At 39.1% G+C, this 22,654-nt stretch overlaps 2 protein-coding genes across 2 annotated transcripts in view; both read right to left on the reverse strand.

The window, feature by feature from the left end:
* Positions 1-2,676: 2,676 nt before the first annotated feature.
* On the reverse strand, positions 2,677-4,596 carry LOC121894331 (nuclear factor 7, brain-like). Its single transcript, XM_042406857.1, has 2 exons — positions 4,299-4,596; positions 2,677-4,189 (listed from the first exon to the last, which is right to left on the reverse strand). Exon 2 carries the CDS (start codon positions 4,171-4,173, stop codon positions 2,776-2,778), a length of 1,398 nt encoding a protein of 465 aa, XP_042262791.1. The 5' UTR covers positions 4,174-4,189; positions 4,299-4,596; the 3' UTR covers positions 2,677-2,775.
* A 15,004-nt stretch (positions 4,597-19,600) lies between these two features.
* Positions 19,601-22,654, reverse strand: part of LOC121893697 (E3 ubiquitin-protein ligase RNF123) — a 159,015-nt gene continuing 155,961 nt past the window's right edge. Inside the window, exon 40 of the mRNA XM_042405646.1 lies at positions 19,601-20,357. Within this exon, the coding sequence (XP_042261580.1) occupies positions 20,258-20,357 (100 nt within the window). The 3' untranslated portion in view covers positions 19,601-20,257. The remainder of the gene's footprint in view (positions 20,358-22,654) is intronic.

The following is a 22,654-nucleotide window of genomic DNA, read 5'->3' on the forward strand; positions in this document are numbered from 1 at the left end:
TAAGAGAAAGTAAACAAACTGCTGTAAGTACAAGTCATGGGCAGACAGCGTGTTGCTAACAGGGATTTTGAAGGGTAACGATCAAACCAGCATCTAATGGGTCCAAAGCAACATCTGTAGGTATGTTTACCTGCTGTTTGATGCACTGCAGCTGAGCAGCTAATAAGCATCTAGCTGCTAACTGATGTTAGCGGTGAATGTTTGTTTGGTGGCTCGTTCAACAAGCTGCAGGACAAGACGTGTGTTCATGTTTCTAAGTTATCATCAAGTTTTGATGATGTGGACAGAGGCTGTTTCATTCACTAACATGTTTAAAAGAGGAAGGTATCATGCCTCATATTGCAATAATTGAGCACTGAATATTTCATATATTCTATTTTATTTTATTTAAACATTGGACATCTTAAATGTTGTTTGTCTTGAATGTTTTCATTTAAGACTATGGGCAAAAGTTCATTGTTGTTTTGTGCTGTAAGTGTGTTACAGAATAAATAGAAAACAAAGATTTATTTGTCTCCCTCCCTTTTTTTTGCTGATCCTAAAAATGATCCGATCCATGACTTAAATCCGTGATACGATCCGAACCGTGAGTTTTGTGATCCGTTGCACCCCTAGTGTTAACATGTTAGCTTTGTAGACTGTATTTTGTATGTCATGCACATAGATAAGAGTGTGTAAGTCATGTATTTGATACGTGCATTAATACTTTCTGATGTGAACCTACACTTTTAGATCTGTGAATGTTTTTAGTGTTCAGTCTTTCTAGTGTTCAGCACTGATCTGTTCCTGTATCACATTATAAGCTTTGTGGAACTTTATATATTTCTGTATACTAAGAAAATACATAGGAATACACGTGTAAATCATGTGACATCTTGTCTGTTTTTGATGAGAACATAAATCTGTTGTCACAATAGAGCAAAAACTATAAATTTGAATTTCACTTTGTTGGTAAAATCACACATCTGAACCAGTCCATGGCTAAAATGAGCTCTTCTTTGTTTAGAAACAATATGTATATGCTAAATAAAGAAGCAGCCTTTACACCACTCAGATTTTTGTTTCTGAAAGCAAATTGTTTTATTGGCATATAAAATTATATATATATATAAAACCACTGAGGTCAGTGGTTGGTAGGTGTGAGAAAAAGACTGTGGTCTGTGTTTTTTAACCCCAACAGCACCACTAAGGGTGTTTTTTTTTCCGGGGCAGCTTCAGGTTGCGTCCGACACAGATCAGACCCACGGTGATGTTAAACCAGTGAGAAGACGTTCTGGGATAAGTTGAAAGAGGGTTTTTTTTAGTTAATCAAGACCAGTGGTGAGTCTGTGGGAAAAGGGAAGTTATGTTACGCTTATGGCTTCAGAGAACTATGTGCTGATTTATAGATTGTGAACACATGGTAAAAATACTTTGAGTTTTCGCTTATTAGGTCTCAAATAACTACCACTGAAGTATGCATTCTATGTATTCTATTTTTAGTTTATTTTATCTTATTTTTGTTGTTGTTATCGGGTGGATTTCATTTTCCACCTCATTTTACATTTAACCCCAACAGCACCACTAAGGGTGGCTTCTTTCTGGGGCATCTTCAGGTTGCGTCCGACACGGATCAGACCCACGGTGATGTTAAACCAGTGAGAAGACGTTCTGGATTTTATGCTGCTGTATACGTGTGGAAATAAGATCTAAATCTAATCTGTTTTTGTTACAACCAAAAACTACCAGGGAAATCTTTCAGTTAAATCCATTTATTGTTTGGCAAAACAAGCTAGAAGTAACACAATTTAAAGGAAAAATGTGGCTGCAGGTGGAGCAAAATCAAAGAAATATTTAAAGAACCAACAGCAACTTCTATTCTCAACACAAATACCACAAATTAACTGTTTATCAGTGCTGAACAACATTAGTTCAGTTTGAATTATTTGCTCAACATTGCCTCTTGGTCTCTGACCTGTGGGACAACTGGCAGGCTTCCCAACCACACTAATAACACCTTATATTACTCTAAATACTTAGTTCAGCTGCATAAACAACTTGATAAACAAGCAGGAACAAGTTTGAATGTATGAATTCTGTGTGGGAGTGAAACCGTTTTTGATCAGTGTTAAAACTCAAACACAAGATGATAATGTGAGGAAACAGGACGGGAATATATTGTCCAATCCACAAACAAATACCAAACAATCTGAACACATGCCAAACAATTACAATTAAATACCTCACAACTTGGCTTAATATCAGTATTTTACATATACAGTATATATTCAACTTCAAGTTCATAAATCTGATTAAAAAAAATTGCTTTTGAAAAGCTTCCTGCGCATATAAACATCTAAAAATATGTAATTGTGAAGTTCTTTTGCATTAAGTTGTACAGATGAGACCTGCTGTATTTCTGACCTGGAACAGAGATGGATAAGTCAGAGCTGGAACTGAATATATTTAGTTACAATTATATGAAGATGATGTTTTTCACTGTGTGTAAACCTGTTTTCAAACCTACAGTGTCGACATCAGGAAACATTAACAACAATTTAAAATGATACAGTGTCAATAAGAAAACTAAAAGCTGAAGAAACCAAATATAAAGATCAGAAAATAAGTCAAATCATTTTATATTTGACTAAAACAAGTAAAACAACATAAACATATTTTGGAATAATGAGGCAGCAGCAGGACAGAAGCTTCAGAGGTTAAATTCAGCCACTTTTCCCTTTAAGAAATAAATGACAGTAATTATAAGAACCATCATCATCATCATCATCATCGTCTCTAACTGCTCTGTTCCACTGTCACAGAGACCTTCAGTGGGGAAATCTTCAGTGGGAGTTCATCCCCAGTGCAAATGTATGGAAACAGTGTGTCAGTGAAATTGTGTGTGAAGGTGTGTATGTGTGTGTTAGTATCAGGATCAGAGAACGACAGATTTCCTCTGTTCCAGTCCAGATTCACTCTGATCCTCTGGAGCTTCTTCTCCACTGGAAGATAAGTGGAGGGAGCTGGTGGTGACCATGCTAAGTATTTACCTTTATAGAACCCTATGCTCCATAATCCAGACTGTATGCGTCCCTTTCTCTGGACAGACTCTGATAACACACCCAGTGACCAGCTTGTACTGTCTCCAACCTCGACATCCCAGCTGTGAGTCCCTGAGTTAAAGCCCTCAGAACCCAGGACAGAGCAGAAGTATGAGTCAAACCTCTCTGGATTATCAGGAAGCTGCTGTTTCTCTCCTCGTCTCACACTGGTCAGATCTTCAGACAGGATGAGTTTTGGACAAACAGTATTTGGATCCAGAATGACAGGAGTGTAGGAGACCATCTCCTTCATGTTGTTCCAGATGTTGAAGGTCAGGTTGCCCAGGTGTTTGGTCTGGTCTATCAGAGCTCCTAAGGGCAGCTGTGGATCATCCAGCAGGGGGCAGCGCTGGACTCTTTTCACTGCAGCCTTGTAGTTGTGCAGGAATGAGACGTCTTCAGCTCTCAGCTCCTCCTCTGTGGCTCTGACTGTGTGTGAAAGAGCTGCTATCTCTCTGCTCAGAGCCTCCATCTTCTCCTTCATCATCTGACTCTTCTGCTCCTCTTCCTCCCTCAGAGCAGCCATCCTGGCCTCCTCTTCCTCTTCTAGAAACTGGTGAAGCTTCTTAAACTGCTCCTTAATCTGCCTCTCTGTGTGTCGGGCCTGGACCTTAATGTGTTCTGCTGTTTGATCAAACTTCACTTTAACTTCTTCACAAACCTTTAACTTCTTCTTTAAAGGCTCCAGAGTTTCCTCAAGTTCCTTCTTGTGTTGTCGTGCAGCTTCATCGACGGGTCTGAATCTGTGGTTGGTGTGTTTTTCTGAATCTCTGCAGACGACACACACTGGCTGCTGATGGTCCAGACAGAAGAGTTTGAGTTTCTCAGAGTGCAGACTGCAGAGAGCCTCTGAAGCTCTCTGATCTCTGTCCTGTAAGAAGGACTCACACAGGTTCTTTAACACCAGGTTACAAGGTGGTTCTTCCTTTGAAGATCTTCTCTTACAAACTGGACACTCACGTGTTTGTTTCTCTCTCCACCAGCTCTTCAGACAGTCTTTACAGAAGCTGTGGCTACATGACAGAACAACAGGATCTCTAAAGACGTCCTGACAGACCGGACAGCAGAGATCCTCCTCTGATCTGGAAGCCATTTGTCTCCGAGTGAAGCTGAAAACACAGCAGACAGAAAGTACAGTCAGTCATGGCTCCCCTCCCTCCTCTACTAACCTCACTGACATTTACTTTCACTTTGACTCCAGTTTTTAGTCAAACTCACATTCAGTGTGTGGAGAGTCAGCAGGTTGAAGCAGCAGAGTTCTAGTTTTCACTTTTCTCTCCTGTAGCTGTTCTCACTCAGAGGAAGCTGTTAGTTTGGTCTGAAGGTGAATCTGATCGTCTGTTTTTCAGTCTGTGTGTCTCTTTAGAGACGAAGAATAAACTGTTTCCTACTTCGTCTCAGATGAGTCAGCTGAGGGGCGGAGCTTTTTCAGACCTCTTCTTATAAATGTTGTTGCTTCACATGTAAAACAGGATGTGTTTCATTCCAGTGTTCAAAAAAACTCGATCACAGACTAACAGGTTTTACCTGATTTTATCTGTACAGTACAGAAGATCTTGAGCTTTATGAAGCTTATAAATAAACTGTCATTGAGAGGGGAAGTTCTGTTGTGACGAAGCATTTATTGTGAAAGCTTTACAGGAGCTTTGGATACACAAAGGAGGGAATATTGTTCTGGTTGATCTGGTTAAGATTTGGCAGTGTTTACTGACACACCCAGCAAGTCTTGCACCATCGGATCATCGCTGCTTTTGCTGCCTCAGCTTGTGACGGTTGGACTTGTTGTGTTTTCAGGGTGCCAGATCTCTCTCCTGCCATGTTGTCAGTAGTCAGGTTTTTGTACTCAGTCAATAGTTTAGTCAGTCTTCACAAAGGATGCAGGCTGAAGCAACAATACTTAACAAATTCCCTTCACACTGAATAAAAATAAACTGTACAAACCCAAACATGGACAACAAACACAAAATATTAAGGCAAGAATATTCATATATTCCAGCATGTTTTTATAATCCCCAAAATCCCACAGTCTCTGAAGAACACTCCACAAAAAAACAAAATACTCCAACTAAAAACTCCAGTACAGGTTTCCCCTTTCAAATATAATTCACTTCAGTTCAGTTTTTCCAACTAAAATAACATTAAGTTCAGTTTGTTTTCAGTTCAAATCATAACCAAAAAAGGCTTTTAATAAAATAAGATCATTTTACTCACAGAAGTCAGTCAGTCTGAAGGTGAATCTGATTCTGATTGTCTCTTTTCCAGACTGTGTGTCTCTTTAGAGACGAAGAATAACAAACTGTTTGCTGGTTTGTCTCAGGTGAGAGGTGGACCTTTGTCACGCCTCTTCCAGTAAATGCTGTCACTCCACCAACACCTCTAAAGATTCATGACCGACAGGTTTTATCTAATTTTTTTTTTTATTGGCAATATCTAAAAAAACACACACAACAAGAAATAACAATACAATACAATGACAACCACCCCTGTAGTAACATAGAAAAATAACAGTAATGTGTAATACAATTGCAACGGTGATGCGTAATTTAGACGAAGTTTTAAAAAAATTAAATGAAAACAAAAAAGGGGGAGCAGGAAAAAAACCTACATGGTACCAAAAAACCCCAAATATATATATTTACACACATACTGTATATGTGACTCAGGCTGTCATCAATGGTGGAGGGTCACATGATACACCAAGTAAAGTGATCCAAAGTAAATACAGGTGTAAGTTGGTTACAGGTGAGGAAGCTAGGCTAGGCCACAAACTCAATCAAGGTCCTTATACGGGAGCCACACTTCTCCCATTTTAAAAGATAGCAGTCTACCTTATTCATGAGTCCTAAAGGATAGACTTTCTATTGCTGCCACCTTGCTGAGCTGATTAAACCAGACATTCACAGATGGAGCTGACGGGGATCTCCACTCACACAGCCCATCATGAACCCACTCTGCATCTGATTGGGATAAATCCCTCGAAAGAGAAGGGTCACCCAGAACACCAAGAGCAGGGGAGACGGGGATTTTTTACATCTCTACTGGCTGCAAAAAGAAGTCAGATTGTATGGAAGTCTATGAGAAAATGACTCTACTTCTCTCTTGATTTATTACCTCAGTGAACTGTTTCCTGATGAGTTTATGATCTCAATCACTAGTTTCACGTCTTCTTCAATACAGCATGATGTTCATTTTGTAAATTATGGTCCCATTTAGAGTAAAATAGAGGATACAGCAGCGTATGCTTTAGGGCGTGGCTACGTTGTGATTGACAAGTCGCTACCATGGCAACGATGTTGATTATGTAATGTAACCATTGCGTATAGGCGTAGCTGCTGCTATTTCACAGTTTTTGTTCAGTTCACGCAAGTTAATTGTTACATTGTGATCACCTAAAAAAAGTTTTGTTCAGCGTTTGGTTTTAATAAAAGACCCATCAATGAGTCGGATGATCAGATTTTACGGTGAATACATTTTGTTTTAACGGTTTTAGGCCTGTTTTTCGCTAGCGAAAATTAGCATTAGCATTAGCATGATCACTGTTAACCATAGATTGTAAATGCACTGTGCTAAGAGAGTTAGCAGCTAGCGCTATGGTCAGCTACACCCTCTCGTCCAAATATGGTCACTTCTGACTCCAAAAATCAAACATGGCGACGGCCAAATCAAAGATGGCGACGGTCAAATCGCTACACTCAAGGCTTCAAAACAGAAGTTCACGAACCAACGGGTGACGTCACGGTGACTACATCCATATTTTTTACAGTCTATGAGGCCGACACGTTATTTTATCCTGGCCTTCAGTAGGGGCGTGTTTTTCAGGGAGATTAAGTTTAAATCAAAGTTTCTACTTTTCACTGTGGTCATTCACATTTAAACATGAATTGCATAGTTTAATACATAACTCAAATATTCAGAGACACACACATCTATAATGTAATCACTATATGATTTGACAAACTTGATTAAGTTACATAATAAAATTAAAATGCAGTCTTGACTATCTGTTGACTATACTTCTATTAACATGATCTCATACAAAAAGGTTAAACAGCGATCAGTTCAGTCTAATGAAAAAATACTGTAGTTATTTAACAAACCTACTTTTAATGTTAACTAAATCTTATTTTATAATTACTAATGTTAATTCTTCACTTATCAAAGTAATCCTTCATACACACATCAAATTTCTACAATCATATAGAGTTCAACAGCAGTTTAGTGAATAACATGAGCAGAAAGTATTGTACTATATTATAGACGCCTCTCTTCAGTGTTCAAAGCTTTACTATTAACTGACCACTGGGTGGCACTGTTGGTACGTGTAATGTGTGGTCATTTAAACATGAGTATCTTAGCTATAATTTATCACAGAAAATTCAGAGTTAGACCAATCTGACCAGCATTACTTTGTGACCAATAATATAAAGTTTACAAGATGGTTATATCCTTAATATTTATTCACACTTTGGCTTAAGAATCATAGAAACTCAAGCAAAGCCTGCCATTAATTTACCACTGGCATCTGGCAAATGTTCTTATCTGGAGTAACACCAGAGTGAAACACAAAAGGGGAAGAATAAGTGTGTTGGTGTGTGTATGTATGTATGTGTGTGTGTGTGTGTGTGTGTGTGTGTGTGTGTGTGTGTGTGTGTGTTGGTGTGTGTGTGTGTGTGTGTGTGTGTGTGTGTGTGTGTGTGTGTGTGTGTAGATAATAGATAGGAATGTCCCAGCTCATCAAAACTAACTGATGAGGTTAAATTGTAAATAAAGGAAAAGTCCTTTAATCCAGTGTTTTCTGAGATTTAAGCTCTTTTAGTCTGTGTCATCATTGTGTCACCACTGGGGGGCTCTCTGGAGTTAGAATGGGAGGAGACTGTCCTTTGTCAAACCACATCCTCCAAATAAACGCTGAACCAGCTATGCACAGTTTCTGGTTTAACCAATAGAGGCTTCAAGGTAGCGGTGCAAATCCACTTCACAAATAGCTGTAATCTTCCTCTATAACCGCTGCATATGAGATAGTATTGGATGAGTTTGTTCATCTGCTGTCAGCTTAGCTGTAATAAAGTGAAGAGGGTGTTTAGGTCTGCATAAAGAACTCTCAGTGGCATACCAGGGAGGTGCATGTTTAATACGTAGGGACCAGTGGGCCATGTGCTGGAGGCCAAAGGCGTAATGATAGTACAAGGTTTGGGATACCAATCCCTCCTTCATCCACTGGTCTCTGTAATTTACCGTTTCAGAGAAATGTGTTGCACAGTCTGTCAAATTGTTTAAAATACTTGAGGGGAAGTTCAACAGCTGGTGCCTGTAAAAGATAGTTGAATTGTGGTGTACAGTTCATTTCAAGCACATTTGCCTTGCCTCACAGGGAGAGGAAAAGGAGGGACCGTCGCTCTATGTCAGCCTTGAATTTGTCCAAGAAGGGTTCAAAATGAATAAACACAAGGTCTGAGAGCTGTGAGGGGAACAGGACACGCAGTAATAAAATACCTGCTATGGGTCAGGAAAAGTCTGAGAGAGTAAATCTCTTCACGTGGTGAAAGAAGTACTCAGATCCTTTACTGCAGTAAAAGTACCAATACAGCTATTTAAATATATTCCATTATGAGTAAAAGTCCTGCATGAAAAATCCTACTATAGTAAAAGTGCATAAGTATTACAAGCTTAATAATTATTATCAGATGTAGTTAAAGTATTGCTGTCATGGTTCTGTCAGTCTGGTTTTTTATTCCTTTGTTGCCGTTGTCCACCAGATGCTCTCAGACTTTTCTCCCTGTTTTGTGAAGACTGGACTGAGTGGGAGAAGTGTTACTTGTGTACTAAAGTTATTTTCATGTATATTTTGTTAAGCTATGCCAGTCAGTGTGTGGAGTCATTTCTTATGTTGTTCTATTATTCACTTTAAAGGTTCTGTATGTAGGAATCAGAAATTCCTTCTCATTAGCGACACCTGTGGCCGTCAAATAAACTGAAGTCAACATCCTGGTGCTCGTGCTGCAAGACTGTTGCAGGTCTTTTTCCTCACTGACACTTCTCATAATTACATAAAAGATCTCTAACGTTGTGTTTCAGCAAAGCATCTCTCACTCGCAGTCAGTCAGCCGTGGTGTGTTGTTCTATGGTTATGCCGTCGTTTGTTGACGTTAGCGGGAGAGAGGCGAGGCGCTCGGGCGCGTGCAAAAACATCACTTCCTTTGGATTTTTACGGAAAATCCGGCTCGGGTCCTTCACATAGAAATCAGTCCACAGGCTGTTACAGACAACAGAGAAAGTCTGGAAGTTCTCATTTTTACGTTACAACCTGTTCACTCATCGGCAGTAAAAAACAATTAATACATGTAAATTGCTTCATAATTCTACATATAGAACCTTGAAGTAAAAATACTGGGATCTAATATTGGGATATGTGAACTTATGGGTTAAGTTTGTTTATGTTTTCTGTCTTCTGGTTTTGGTGTGTCTAATGAAATCTAAGTCCTTGTTGACATCTCTGATAGATCATTTATATTATTATTTCCAGAATATTTTTCCCACATGTGACGTTGCTACAGAAAAGGCAGCAAGCAGAGACTCACAGTGGCTTCTAATGACAGTATGAGTCTGCTGCTGAAAGCTCCAAGAAGCTGCAGCACGAACCAAATGTTAATGTTCATGTTAATGTTGGTGTACCTACCTGCTCTGCTGTAATACAAGATCTTATATACAGATGTACGTGCAGTTTATCTGATTCTGTTAACCGTTTTCAGCTTTGACCAAAACCCTGAACTGAGTTCTGTCAGGTTCTCGTCTAGAATGTGGAACCATTGACGTTCTAGCCTAAATGCAAATGTCTGATCATTGTGGAGGGTTTGCTTTTCTTCTTTAGAGATTGTTTATTTATTTATTCATTTTGTCTGTTTGTTTGTTTGTATTTTATTGTGCTTTGGATCCCCCATGAGTTGTGTCCTTGATAAAGTCTGAACTGAACTGAGAGGACAGCAGGTGATGGAAGTGTTTATCTTCCAGGTTCCTGTTACTGTCTTTATTGTGTTTTCTGGGTTTTTGGTTTTCTGTTTGCTCCGTGTTTTGCGTCCTCTGCTCATCCACACACCTGCTCTGTATCAGCCTCGTTAGTCTTTCCCTGCTCCCAGTGTTTCCATCGGCCTATCAGCTCCTTGCCTGTTCTCAGTTTGGTCACATGTTCCCCATTCCCTCATTAGTTCAGTTTGTATTTAAGTCCTGGTTTTCAGTTTAGTTTTTGTTGGATCCTGTGTTCAGTTTGATCTGCTTGTGCTATATTCTGCTTCACTCTGATCTGCCAGCTTTGTTTTGCCTGCACAATCCTAGAATAAAGAAGTTTTTCTTCAGCCGTGATTTGTCTACAGTCTACCTGCTCGGCTCCACATAACAATTGAGGCAAAAGTACTTAAGTATTATGAGCTTGATGTAGTTAAAGTATTGCAGTAAAAGTACATAAGTATTATGAGCTTGATGTAGTTAAAGTATTGCAGTAAAAGTACATAAGTATTATGAGCTTGATGTAGTTAAAGTATTGCAGTAAAAGTACATAAGTATTATGAGCTTGATGTAGTTAAAGTATTGCAGTAAAAGTACATAAGTATTATGAGCTTGATGTAGTTAAAGTATTGCAGTAAAAGTACATAAGTATTATGAGCTTGATGTAGTTAAAGTATTGCAGTAAAAGTAGTGGTTTGGTTCCTCTGACTGATATATTATTATATATGACATCATTAGATTATTAATAGTGAAGCATCAGTGTTAGAGCAGCATGTTACTGTTGTAGCTGCTGGAGGTGGAGCTAGTTTACACTACTTTATATACAGTTAGCTAGTTAAGTCCAGTGGTTCCCAACCTAGGGGTCGGGCCCCTCCAAAGGGTCAGCAGATAAATCTGAGGGGTGGTGAGATGATTAATGGGAGAGGAAAGAAGAAAAAACAAAGTTCTGATACACAAATCTGTTTTCAGTTTTTGGACTTTTTCTCTAATCTTTGATTTTTGCTGAAATATTGGATCATTTGAACATTTATTGAAATGAAAGCATGTGAGAAGTTTAGAGGGAAAAATCACTATTTGGTGGAGCTAACACCTTAGAAACACATTATCTAATGATATAGCTACTCTGGATGGCATTACCCTGGCCTCCAGCACCACCGTAAGGAATTTGGGAGTTATCTTTGATCAGGATATGTCCTTTAACTCCCACATAAATCAAATCTCAAGGACTGCCTTTTTTCACCTACGTAATATCACAAAAATCAGGCACATCCTGTCCCAAAAAGATGCAGAAAAACTAGTCCACGCATTTGTTACTTCTAGGCTGGATTATTGCAATTCCTTATTATCAGGCTGCTCTAACAAGTCTCTAAAGACTCTCCAGCTGGTCCAGAATGCAGCTGCACGTGTTCTGACTAAAACTAGAAAAAGAGACCACATTTCTCCCGTCTTAGCTTCGCTGCATTGGCTTCCTGTAAAATCCAGAGAAGAATTTAAGTTACTTAGATTTTTTTGGTGACTAAAATGTTACAATTAACTTTCATGAACTGAAAAAAAACTGAAATAGCGACAGATACGGCTACGCCTATACTCTGTGAATCTGAGTTATGCCATGGTTACATCAACATTGTCGCCATGGTAGCAACTTGTCAGTCACAAAGTAGCCACACCCTACAACATATACTGCTTTATCGTCTGTTTTACTCTAAACGGGGCCATAATGTAAAAAATTAACGTGATGCTGTATTGAAGAAGATTTGAAACTAGCGATTGAGAAACTCTTTAGGAAAGTGTTCACTGAGGTAATAAATCAAGTGAGAAGTAGAGTCATTTTCTCATAGATTTCCATACAAATGGACTTCTCTTTGGAACCAGTGGAGTCGCCCCCTGCTGGCCGTTAGAGAGAATGCAGATTTGAGGAACTTCTGCATCGGCTTCTCTTTTCAGACTAGGAACTACCTGCAAGGTTCCAGACTGGAGCTGCTGTGTCCAGCAGTGTGTTGTTAAAAGTTCAACATGTGGAACCAATTGTAAAGAAAACTGTAATATATGATAATGAAAGCAAGAAAACAGAAATATATCAAACAAAGTATCTGATCCGAATACAACACAACCATCAATAACATCAACAAATGGTTCAAATCACCAAATATAACACAAACAAAATGAAGGAAAAGAATGAATTAATTAAAATACAAACACAGCTACGTTTAAGCACCAAAATAATGTAACTGTACACATTTTAAACCATTTTGTGAAAGAAACGTTCCATCTTTTTAAACTTAAAGTTGTCTGTTTGTGCATCCTTATATTCAAAAACATAACAGGTATGGTTTAAGATCATTTTTCTGTACATATACTAACATTTCAAATGAAACACTCTTTTATCATTTAAACGTTTATATTTTTCTCCTCCTCAATCAAAATTCTTATTCTTCAGTATTTTTATTATTTAGACATATTTATACAGAGTATACACTCTTATGAGTGAGTTTTTCATTCAGCTCTTTTATATGAAGATACAATGTTCAATTTATTGGTTCTCTGTTTGTATTGATGCTATTTTAAACAGTTGCTAATGTGTTTCATCGCTCTACTGTTTATTCTGATAAAATATTAAACATAAAAACAGTCAGTTTTACTGTGTGTGTGTGTGTGTGTGTGTCAGCATGTCATCGGCAGCCACACTCATGAACAATTAGGAATTATCTGAACATTTTTATGTAAATAGTTTTCAGTCAATTTAATTTCTGAATATTCTCATTCATTCCTGCAACAGTCATCAGTGAGTCATTCTAAAATCATGTTTAATTCCTGTAATCTTCCATCACGCTGTCAACATGTTGTAATCTGAGGATTACACACTGAGCAGCGCTCAGACGTCAGCAGAACACCTGTAATACAGGTAAGCGTCCAGTAGGGGGCGGCAGCGTCCTGTCACACTGTGGTGACAAACTACAGATACACAAACATGCTGTTTGCTTCTGTACAGAGGAAAAAATTATTTTACCTCATTATTAAACATTAATAACAATGAAGAAATAGTTTATAAAACACTGTAACACAATATAATGATGTTGTGAACCAACCTATGAAAGTAACTAAGTATTTACTGAAGTACTGAAGTACAATGTTGAGGTATTTGTACTTTACTTGAGTATTTCCATGTGATGCTACTTTCTACATTTCAGAGGGAAATATTGTACTTTCTACTCCACTACATTTATTTGACAGCTTTAGTTACTTTTCAGATGAAGATTTGACACAATGGATAATATAACAAGCTTTTAAAATACAACACATTGTTAAAGATGAAACCAGTGGTTTCCAACCTTTTTGTCTTTTGACGTCTTACAAAAAGCAGTGTGTAGTCGGGGTCACATTTCACATGTCTATGAGTTGTTAACAGCTCCACCAAATAGTGATTTTTCCCTCTAAACTTCTCACATGCTTTCATTTCAATAAATGTTCAAATGATCCAATATTTCAGCAAAAATCAAAGATTAGAGAAAAAGTCCAAAAACTGAAAACAGATTTGTGTATCAGAACTTTGTTTTTTCTTCTTTCCTCTCCCATTAATCATCTCACCACCCCTCAGATTTATCTGCTGACCCTTTGGAGGGGCCCGACCCCTAGGTTGGGAACCACTGGACTAAACTAGCTAACTGTATATGAAGTAGTGTAAACTAGCTCCACCTCCAGCAGCTACAACAGTAACATGCTGCTCTAACACTGATGCTTCACTATTAATAATCTAATGATGTCATATATAATAAAATATCAGTCAGAGGAACCAAACCACTACTTTTACTGCAATACTTTAACTACATCAAGCTCATAATACTTATGTACTTTTACTGTGGTAGGATTTTTCATGCAGGACTTTTACTGGTAATGGGGTATTTTTACTGCTGTAAAGGATCAGTTCTTCCAGTGTTGTAAACATATATAAGAACATTTTAAAATATCCAGATTTAGTCAAATAAAATGCAGATGACAACCTTTACTCTGTATTTATTGAACTATTGAATCCAAACTCTGGTTTATTAAAGATTCAGATTACACAAGATCAAAGTTATTTGAGGTTTAAATCCCAATATCACAAATTTTCCTCAGGAGCTTGACATCCTGTACAGCAACATAACGTCTTCTGTCTTTAGACCCTCGACTCCAATAAGATCCCAGCCTGCTTACTGAGGAACTTATGGACACCACAATGAAATAAAAGAACAGCTGGAAACAAATACTAAGGTGGAAAATCAACAAAGTTCATCTTTAAACTTGCATATTCGACTAAGATCATATTGATTTTCTTTCATTTCAGAATGTTTCTTTACTTTCAGGTAGTAATGAGTATCTGCAGAGAGCTGATCACAACATTAAACCCTCTGAAGTGTTTGGCTTCAAATAAACAGGCTCATTAAAATGAAAGAATATAAAAATGTATATGAACCAATGAATTTGTCTTCTGCTATGTAAAGACAGTAAATGAAGAGCTTTGATGTGTGTGCAGAGTTTGTTTCTCTGAGCTCAGTTAAACATCTGGACGTTTCCTGCAGGATTTATGAATCACATCTAGTTTGGAAACACTCGTTCTTACATGAGAGAGAGATGGAAAAACATTAAGACGCTTTGTGGAAGCTTCGTCTTTTCCCGTCTTTCTCGTTGACAGTTATTTCCTCAGCAGGTCGTGCTGTTGCTCTCCATCGATCAGAGGCTCTTGTTCCTCTATAAATACTCTCGGTGTTATTGGTGACCTTGTCTCTGTCCCGTCCCTCTCTGCTTTCTCTGCTGCTGCTATTTCTGTCTCGATCTATGAAGCTCAGTCCACTCAGCCTGGGTTCGGGTTGCCGGACACGAAATGCTTCTTCTGAGTCCAGTTTCCACAGACGAGGAGCATTAAGAGAGCTGCCGTTATTAACAAGTTAACCTCTACATTTAAGGACAAACTGTGTTGCAGATGTGTCTCCTGATGTGACAGAACCACATCATCACATCACTGCTGGAAAATAAATATGAGTTATGATGTGAGGAAACTGTGGTTAAGGTTCAGAGAAACATCCTGGTTTACATTAAAGATCTCCTCCAGACATGTTTGAAGATTTACAGCAGAGTCCGAAAGTCTGAGTCCACAGCGGGGAAAGTGGTCTGAGACTGTTGGACTCCATTATATATAAATACTTCAAACATCCTCTCCTCCATCTCTCTCTATGAATATGTAAATATTGTCAGGTCTGTTCTCAGTGTTTGTGCACTGGAGGCTTCAAGTTTCCTCATCACACATTGTGTAAGTTGAATACTGGACTATGATTGGCTCCAGACTAGTTGTGATGTCATAAATTATATCAAAGGCGTCTTAAACTCTGATTTTTTGATGAGCACAGAGAAACTTTCCTCCTTCAACATCTTTTTCTGTTTCAACTTCAACTTTATTAGTGTTATAATACTAATAAAGCCAGTGAGTTTAGGTGAAATGGAAGCTTAAACTCTTATGTTCTATGTTTAAGAGTCGGCTTAAAACTTTCCTTTTTGATAAAGCTTATAGTTAGGGCCGACCAGGCTCGCCTTGGATCAGCCCTTAGTTATGCTGCTATAGGCCTAGACTGCTGGGGGACTTCCCATGATGCAATGAGCTCCTCTCTCCTCCTCTCCATCTGTATGTATTCATGTAACATCAATGCATGTCACTAACTTTGCTTCTTCTCAGAGTTTTTTGTGCTTTCTCATCTCACAGGATACCCTGGGTTCTGGGCCGAGCCTTCGCGGTCCTTCACAGTCCTGATGGCGTCCTTCTCTGGCTGCTGCTGCTGCTGTTGCTGTTGTTGTTATTGTTATGATTGTTGTTATTCTTATTATTATCTTATTATTGCTGCTGCTCATGGAAGAATGTTGGGTCTCTGTAAATTAAAGAGTTCGGTCTAGAGCTGCTCTATGTGGAAAGTGCCCTGAGATGACTTTTGTGATGATTTGGCGCTTTATAAATAAAAATTGATTGATTGATTGACTGTTTTATGTTATACTGTCTTACAGCACAGTGAACATGTTCCACTGCTGGTTCCTGACAGGTGCAGATAAGTTAACAAAAACAAGCTGTAAGATTCAACTTCTACTCCTCAGCAAACAGAGGCAGAGAAGAAAAACCCCTACGGAGGAAAGATGGATGAGGCTATAAGTGAGTAGAAGGAACATCTTGCATTAAAGATGCCTGTCAGGATGATGAATACAGGATGTTCTGTGACGACACGCCTGCATGTACAAGTATGATTTGTCGAATCGTTTACAGGATCTCTTTTATTTGCAAATGTGTTCTCTGGATACTGCGACAAAACTCTGAAGACATCTTGCTCTCTGTGAGTTCATCAGGAGACGTCACAGTAAACAGGAGAAAGTGTCCACAGAGTCTCTCCTGAATGTGCAGCAGTAGATTATTATTATTCCTGAGATGTGGAGCTCAGAGGACAAAGACTCGACCACGAGAAGTGTTTTTATTGAATAGAGGAACAATAAGTAACCGGCACCAAGGGAACGTAGAGGACATGATGGAGGATATGGAGCAGATTTATGAAGGATCTGCTCCATTTAAAGCCTGCTAGGTAAGATGGAGGATTCTGGATGAACTGGTAGCCAATCAGACATCAGTACTGCTGTTCTGGACCAGCTGAAGACCTTTTAGTTGCTGTCCAGCGTCTGAATTTGATAAAATGAGGCGTATTTGGATCACATCTCACAAAAACAAACAAACAAACAAACAAAAAAACAGCAAACAGAGCCGACAGTTTGTTTAGGATAAATAATTTAATGCAGTTACATTGTCAATATATGTGCACTCTCACTCACAAACGCCCCCCCCCCCCCCCCCCCCCCCACCCCCATCATCCCCCCCAACCCCAACCCCAACCCCCCCCCCCCAAAAAAAGATAAATGGGTAAACAGAAACAACACAAACAGTTGGTGTGATATTGCTTAGTGCAGCATTAAATCCCTTCACCAGCACAACCTGTAAACCTGCACCATCATCACACTGGTTTCACTCAAACACATGCGTAGAATATAAGTACCGCTGTCAGTTCATATAGTGAGCTTCCTGCCACACACACACACACATGCACACACACACACACACGCAGAGTCAGACAGCCCTTTAGTTTCCAACCTTTTGAGATTACATCGTTATTTCTGAATATTTAGTGTCGTTCATTCGTCGGCGTGACGCCACATAAACAGAAACATCATCACTCCTCTGGGCTTAAAACACTTCATTTGTTGGAAAAAGAAAAAACATAAAACAAAATTGCAGGAAATTTCATAAAAACAGCAGCTGTGAAGTGAAGCAGATCCTGCTGACGGATACGTTCAGTCCCACCGGCCGCAACTAACACTGACAGAGAACATGGAAATCAAACTATTATTATAACTTTAGTACTCAGGAGAATCAGGAAACCAGATACTTAAATTAAATTGATGTTGTGAGACGGCACTTTGAATAAATTACAGCCTATTTTTTTCTCTTTATTCCAGTTTTAACGAGCAAGAAAAACCCCAGTTTCTGTTAGAATGAACCCTTCAGTTAGTAGAAAAGTGGCTTGAAGGGTTTTTTTTTTTTGTACTTTGAGTCTCATGATAACAGGATGGAAGTGATCTGCACAGATGTCAATCAGGATTATTATCAGTAAATATTCCTGACAAACTGTTTGTGATGAAAAAAAAAAAAAAACAATCAGTGAAGTTCAGCCACATTCACACAACACACACAGTATTAAACTGCAGCACCAGAGGTCAGACTGAGGTCAAACCAACATGGAAACACCTTCACAGAAGCTGACTGTGACTCAGGTTCCTCTCAAATAACTCTTCTTCTTCTTCTTCTTCTTCTTCTCTTTCTGTCTGAGACTCCAGTTTGGTTTCCATCCACCACTGCAGTGGAAGGCAAAGAGCCCCTTGATGAAAGTTCAAGTTTTGACTTTCATACTTATTCATTAATCTATTGTAAATTTAAAATAAATAATATAATCCTGCCCTCAGGTAATAAGAAGCATTAACAGTGCATGTTGCTGAAATGAAGTCTAATTAACCAGAAATGACATTTTAATGTGTGAATTGCAGCTGTTTTAATCCCAAAACTTCAGCTGATTCAACCAGAACAGATTCAGTCTTCACAAACACAAACAACAACAACATCAGAACTTTCAATCAACCATAAACGTTTAGGTCACATGCTTCCTGTACATCATCAATACCTCAACTTTTCCACCTCATCAAAGTATCAAAACTTTTGTTTTTTTGCAATATTTCAACTTGTTTTTGGATGGAAACCAACCTTCATGTCTGTGAGCTAAATATGAAGCTACAGCCAGCCGCTGGTTAGCTTAGCTTAGCATTAGCATAGCTTAGCTGGCTCCACCTGTCAGCACCTCTAAAGCTCCCTCTAAACTTGAAAAAAAAACAACTTGTGACATCAGGAAGTCACGAGAGACGTCCTACAACAAACCAGATCTATGATGTTGATCAGAGAGCTTTAGGTAGGTGGAGCCCGGCTAGCAGTTTCCTACTGTTTCCAGTCTTTATGCTAAGCTAAGCTAAGCTAACCGGCTGCTACAGACATGAGAGAGGAAGCGATCTGAACATGTGACTCCCAGAAAGAAAGAGAAGAAGAAGGTTTCACTAAATGTTGAACTCTTCAACATTAGTATTGTCGGAGGTGTGTGTGTGTGTGTGTGTGTGTGTGTGTGTGTGTGTGTGTGTGTGTGTGTGTGTGTGTGTGTTAAGACAACTTTTAGATGAACTATTTAAAGTATTTAAAGTCTGTTATTTACAGTTACAGCTGTGATGTGTGTAGATCTGCTCCCTGCTGGTAGAAACAGTGTGTGTGTGTGTGTGTGTGTGTGTGTGTTTACAGTACGTTGGTGAGAGTGTGTGCAGACCTGCAGGAGAGTGATGGGTGTGTGTGTGTGTGTGTGTGTGTGTGTGTGGTGTACCTGCTCTGACAGGTGGAGGTGAATTGTTGCTAATTTAACAGCGAGTTCTCACACTCAAGGACGCTGCTGTCCTTCCTGTCCAGTACACCAGTCTCTGCTGGAGTTATGAAGCCGCCGGTGTTTATCGTGAGTGTGTTTCTACTTGTTTTTCTATCTCTGTGAGGACCGACGTGAGTTCCAGACTTGGGGAGTCAGGACATTCGTTCACTTTAAAGGGTTGTTTGAAGGTTCAGACTCGTTTCAAGATTAAAAGTTACAATTAAGTCCAGACGGGGAGACGTAAGAACTCCGTCGAATCTGAACAGACATGAAACATATTTAGATTCAGTGACTTCCTGAACGGATCATCTCTGATGTGCATTGTGAATCATCATCATCGATGTTTTCTTCAGTCATCAGTGATGATTGTCTGAACATCATGTGACTGCTAACAGCTGATTCACATGACTTTAACGGAGACTAAATGTGAACAAATGTATCTCACAGTTGACTCACTTTCCCCCCAAACTGAAGTCAGAGTCTTGTATTCCTCTCCTCTATCCATCCACACACACATCTGTCTCATACAGACAAGAAGCTTTCATTTAAATGGGGGTTATAATATCTCATAGGAAATGCATGATGTCAGTGAAGGTCCTCACAAGGATAGAAGTGTCCAGCGTCCTGTCATCTGTCTTTTTTTACAGCCTAGTATACAAGCAATGTGAAACACTGTAACACCACCTCTATTTATAACACAACTGTGTGTCTGTTCCAACACTACAAACTACAAACTGTCTCAACAAGTCAGGAGAGAAAAGTGACCTGAAGAAGATGAGAATCTAACTAAACAATAAACAGGTAAATATCTGCCACAGATGCTGCTGCGTCTCTTCTTCTTCCTTTTGTAAAGTCAAACTTTAGATTAAGCTCATTTGCTCGCCCGTGTTGAGAAAGAGAGAGAGAGAGAGTTGTGTTGATTAAAGCCGGTTGTTGAGAATAATCTGAACAACGGAACCTCTGAGAGGAATCTTTGGATTCTGATATGTGGTCTGATGTCTGAGCACGACGGGCCGCCTGTCGCTGTTTTCCTTTACAGCTAATATATATATGTGTGTGTGTGTTTGTGTGCGTGTGTGTGCGTGTGTGTGTGTGTGTGTGCATGTGTGTGTGTGTATGCGTGTGTGTGTGTGTGTGTGCGTGTCCCGTGGTGGTGGTGGTGCTGTGTTAGGAGCTGGCCGGCTTGCTGTAGTCTTCCACGCCGGTGATGGTGGCTTTGCAGAAGAAACAGTCCTTGTTGTTCATCAGGTGTTGGTTGATGCAGGCTCTGACACACACACAACAAACACAGGTTATCACATGATGTCAGAAGGTCAATTCTGTGTCTATAATATCATATTTATAGTATATATTTGGACATGGAGGCTGACCAAAGAAGAGCACTTTATTGTGTTGCTATTGAGCTGTATGTGTTTCAACTTCCTGTTGAAATGTGCGACATGTTATACGACAAAGACGGATGAAAAGATGGTTTAATTTATGCTGATGAATCAGAAAACAAAGTAATAAAACCGTCTGGTTTACTGATCGTTTGTGAGGAATGTAAATAATGCTAATGACATAATATAATACTGTATTATAGTAACTAATAACCTGCATCATTGTACCAACACATTAGCACAGAAACAACAACACAACACAAAGACTCTTTAATCTACAACCAGCAATAACAACAGGAAGTTAAGAGACAAGACAGGAAGTGGAACAAGGAGGAATAAGATATACGACACACGACTGGTTAGTAGATCTGTTCATCCAAAGATATGAGATGTTTTAATGGGATTTCAGGTTTATAATGTATAAAATAGTGCAGCTGTGATGATGTGTAAATGTACATCTTATAGTAAATATAAAGGTGTGCATCTTCAGCCAGAGAGGACAGAGAAGAAGCTTGAGTCTGTCCTTACAGGTGATTAGAGTCGCTTTAATCCTCCTGACACCACTTTCAATCAGCGGCAGAAGAATAAATACAGCTGCTGAGTCGGCGTGCCAGCTCAGCTAAATCAAGCGCACCTCCAGGATAACATGAAATATGTATCGCAGTATGAATTGGACGAAGGTCTCCTGCCCACAGAGCTGCAGAGGTTTTTGACTACGATCAGCAGTTAGCAAACAGCTGACTCACACGATAACACACACACACACACACACATGAGCGTATATGTGTGTGTATAAGATATTTATATTTCAAATATACCATCTGTGCAAAATACTGTGAACATGTTACAGGCTGTTCATGTGCACGTGTGTGTTGCTGTGTGTCAAGGACGGATTTTAAACGAACAGACAGCTTCAAAGAAAACTGAAGGCTGAGTGTGTGTGTGTGTGTGTGTGTGTGTGTGTGTGTGTGTGTCAGTCAGCTGTTTGGATCGATGAGGCCTTCAGGCAGCATCAGGCGGTGACAGAGTGAAAGGACGTCGTCCTGCAGAGCTGCAGCTGCAGCAGAGAGCAGAGGAGGAATCTTCCTCTTTATTTTAGAACAGGACACATTTCTCACATCTTTATTTGTTTCATGTTTACTATTTATTTTATTTTCATGGTAAAAAATTGTATTGTATAATCATGTTGCATCTCTTCTTTTCTTACTGTATTTTGCAACAAATATTCATTAATTTTTTGTGACATTCTTTACATATGTCTTGTTTTGGGGGCTGCAACTGTTTTTGTGACTTTCAGCCATTGATAATGATCTGATAATGATGTAATGATGATCTGATAATGATCAGATATTGTTTGTGATGACATCAGCGTGATGAAACTCATCTGGTGTCTCTATGTGTTTCGGGTCTTTGTCGAGCTGTGATCTCTTGTGCAGATTCGCTGCTTTTTCCCTCCAATTCACTCGAGAGACATCATGTGTTAAAATGTTTCTTAATGTCTCATTTTAATTGTTTTTACATCATTTGCATGAACGCTGTGTATTACATTACATACTAAAGATAAAGATACTAATTATCAGTTATTATTCCCTTGATGAATTAAATGATGAAGATCATCTGAGTCTGAATCACCCTCCTATGACTGTTTTTGTGCCCTGGGTTTTGTCTGTCAGGCTACATACAGGCTGTCTCTTCTAGAGGAGGGTTGTTGTGTCTGTATGAAGCCTGAGAGGAAAGCTGGACTGAAAACATCTATTTAATCTATATTTTTATTTACAGCTCAGAGCTTTGCAAGTAAAGATGAATCTATCAGAAAGTTTCAGATGTCTGTGCAGGAAACTAAAGACAAAGGTGTAAGTAAGAAAAATGATTTAGGGCCTATTTTAACGATCTAAAGCGTTCGGTCTGAAGCGCAGGTGTGTTTAGAGTTTGTCTAAATCCACTTTTACTATTTTAACAGCAGATAAATGGTCGATGCTCCAGGTGCATGGTTCAGAGAGGTTGTCCTTCATCTCTTAATTAATCAATCTATAATCTTTAAGAGCCAGGTGTACTTGCAGCTTGGCGGGTTGCTGTTATGACGGGACGTTTCTCTGCAGAGGAAACGGATCTGCTGGTGCTCGTGTCCATAACGAGCACACTGCTGCTGCTGGACCCTCCCGAGGCCCCAGACCACCAGTTTAAC

Source organism: Thunnus maccoyii, chromosome 3 (genome assembly GCF_910596095.1).
Source record: "Thunnus maccoyii chromosome 3, fThuMac1.1, whole genome shotgun sequence".
NCBI classification, from domain to species: Eukaryota; Metazoa; Chordata; class Actinopteri; order Scombriformes; family Scombridae; genus Thunnus; species Thunnus maccoyii.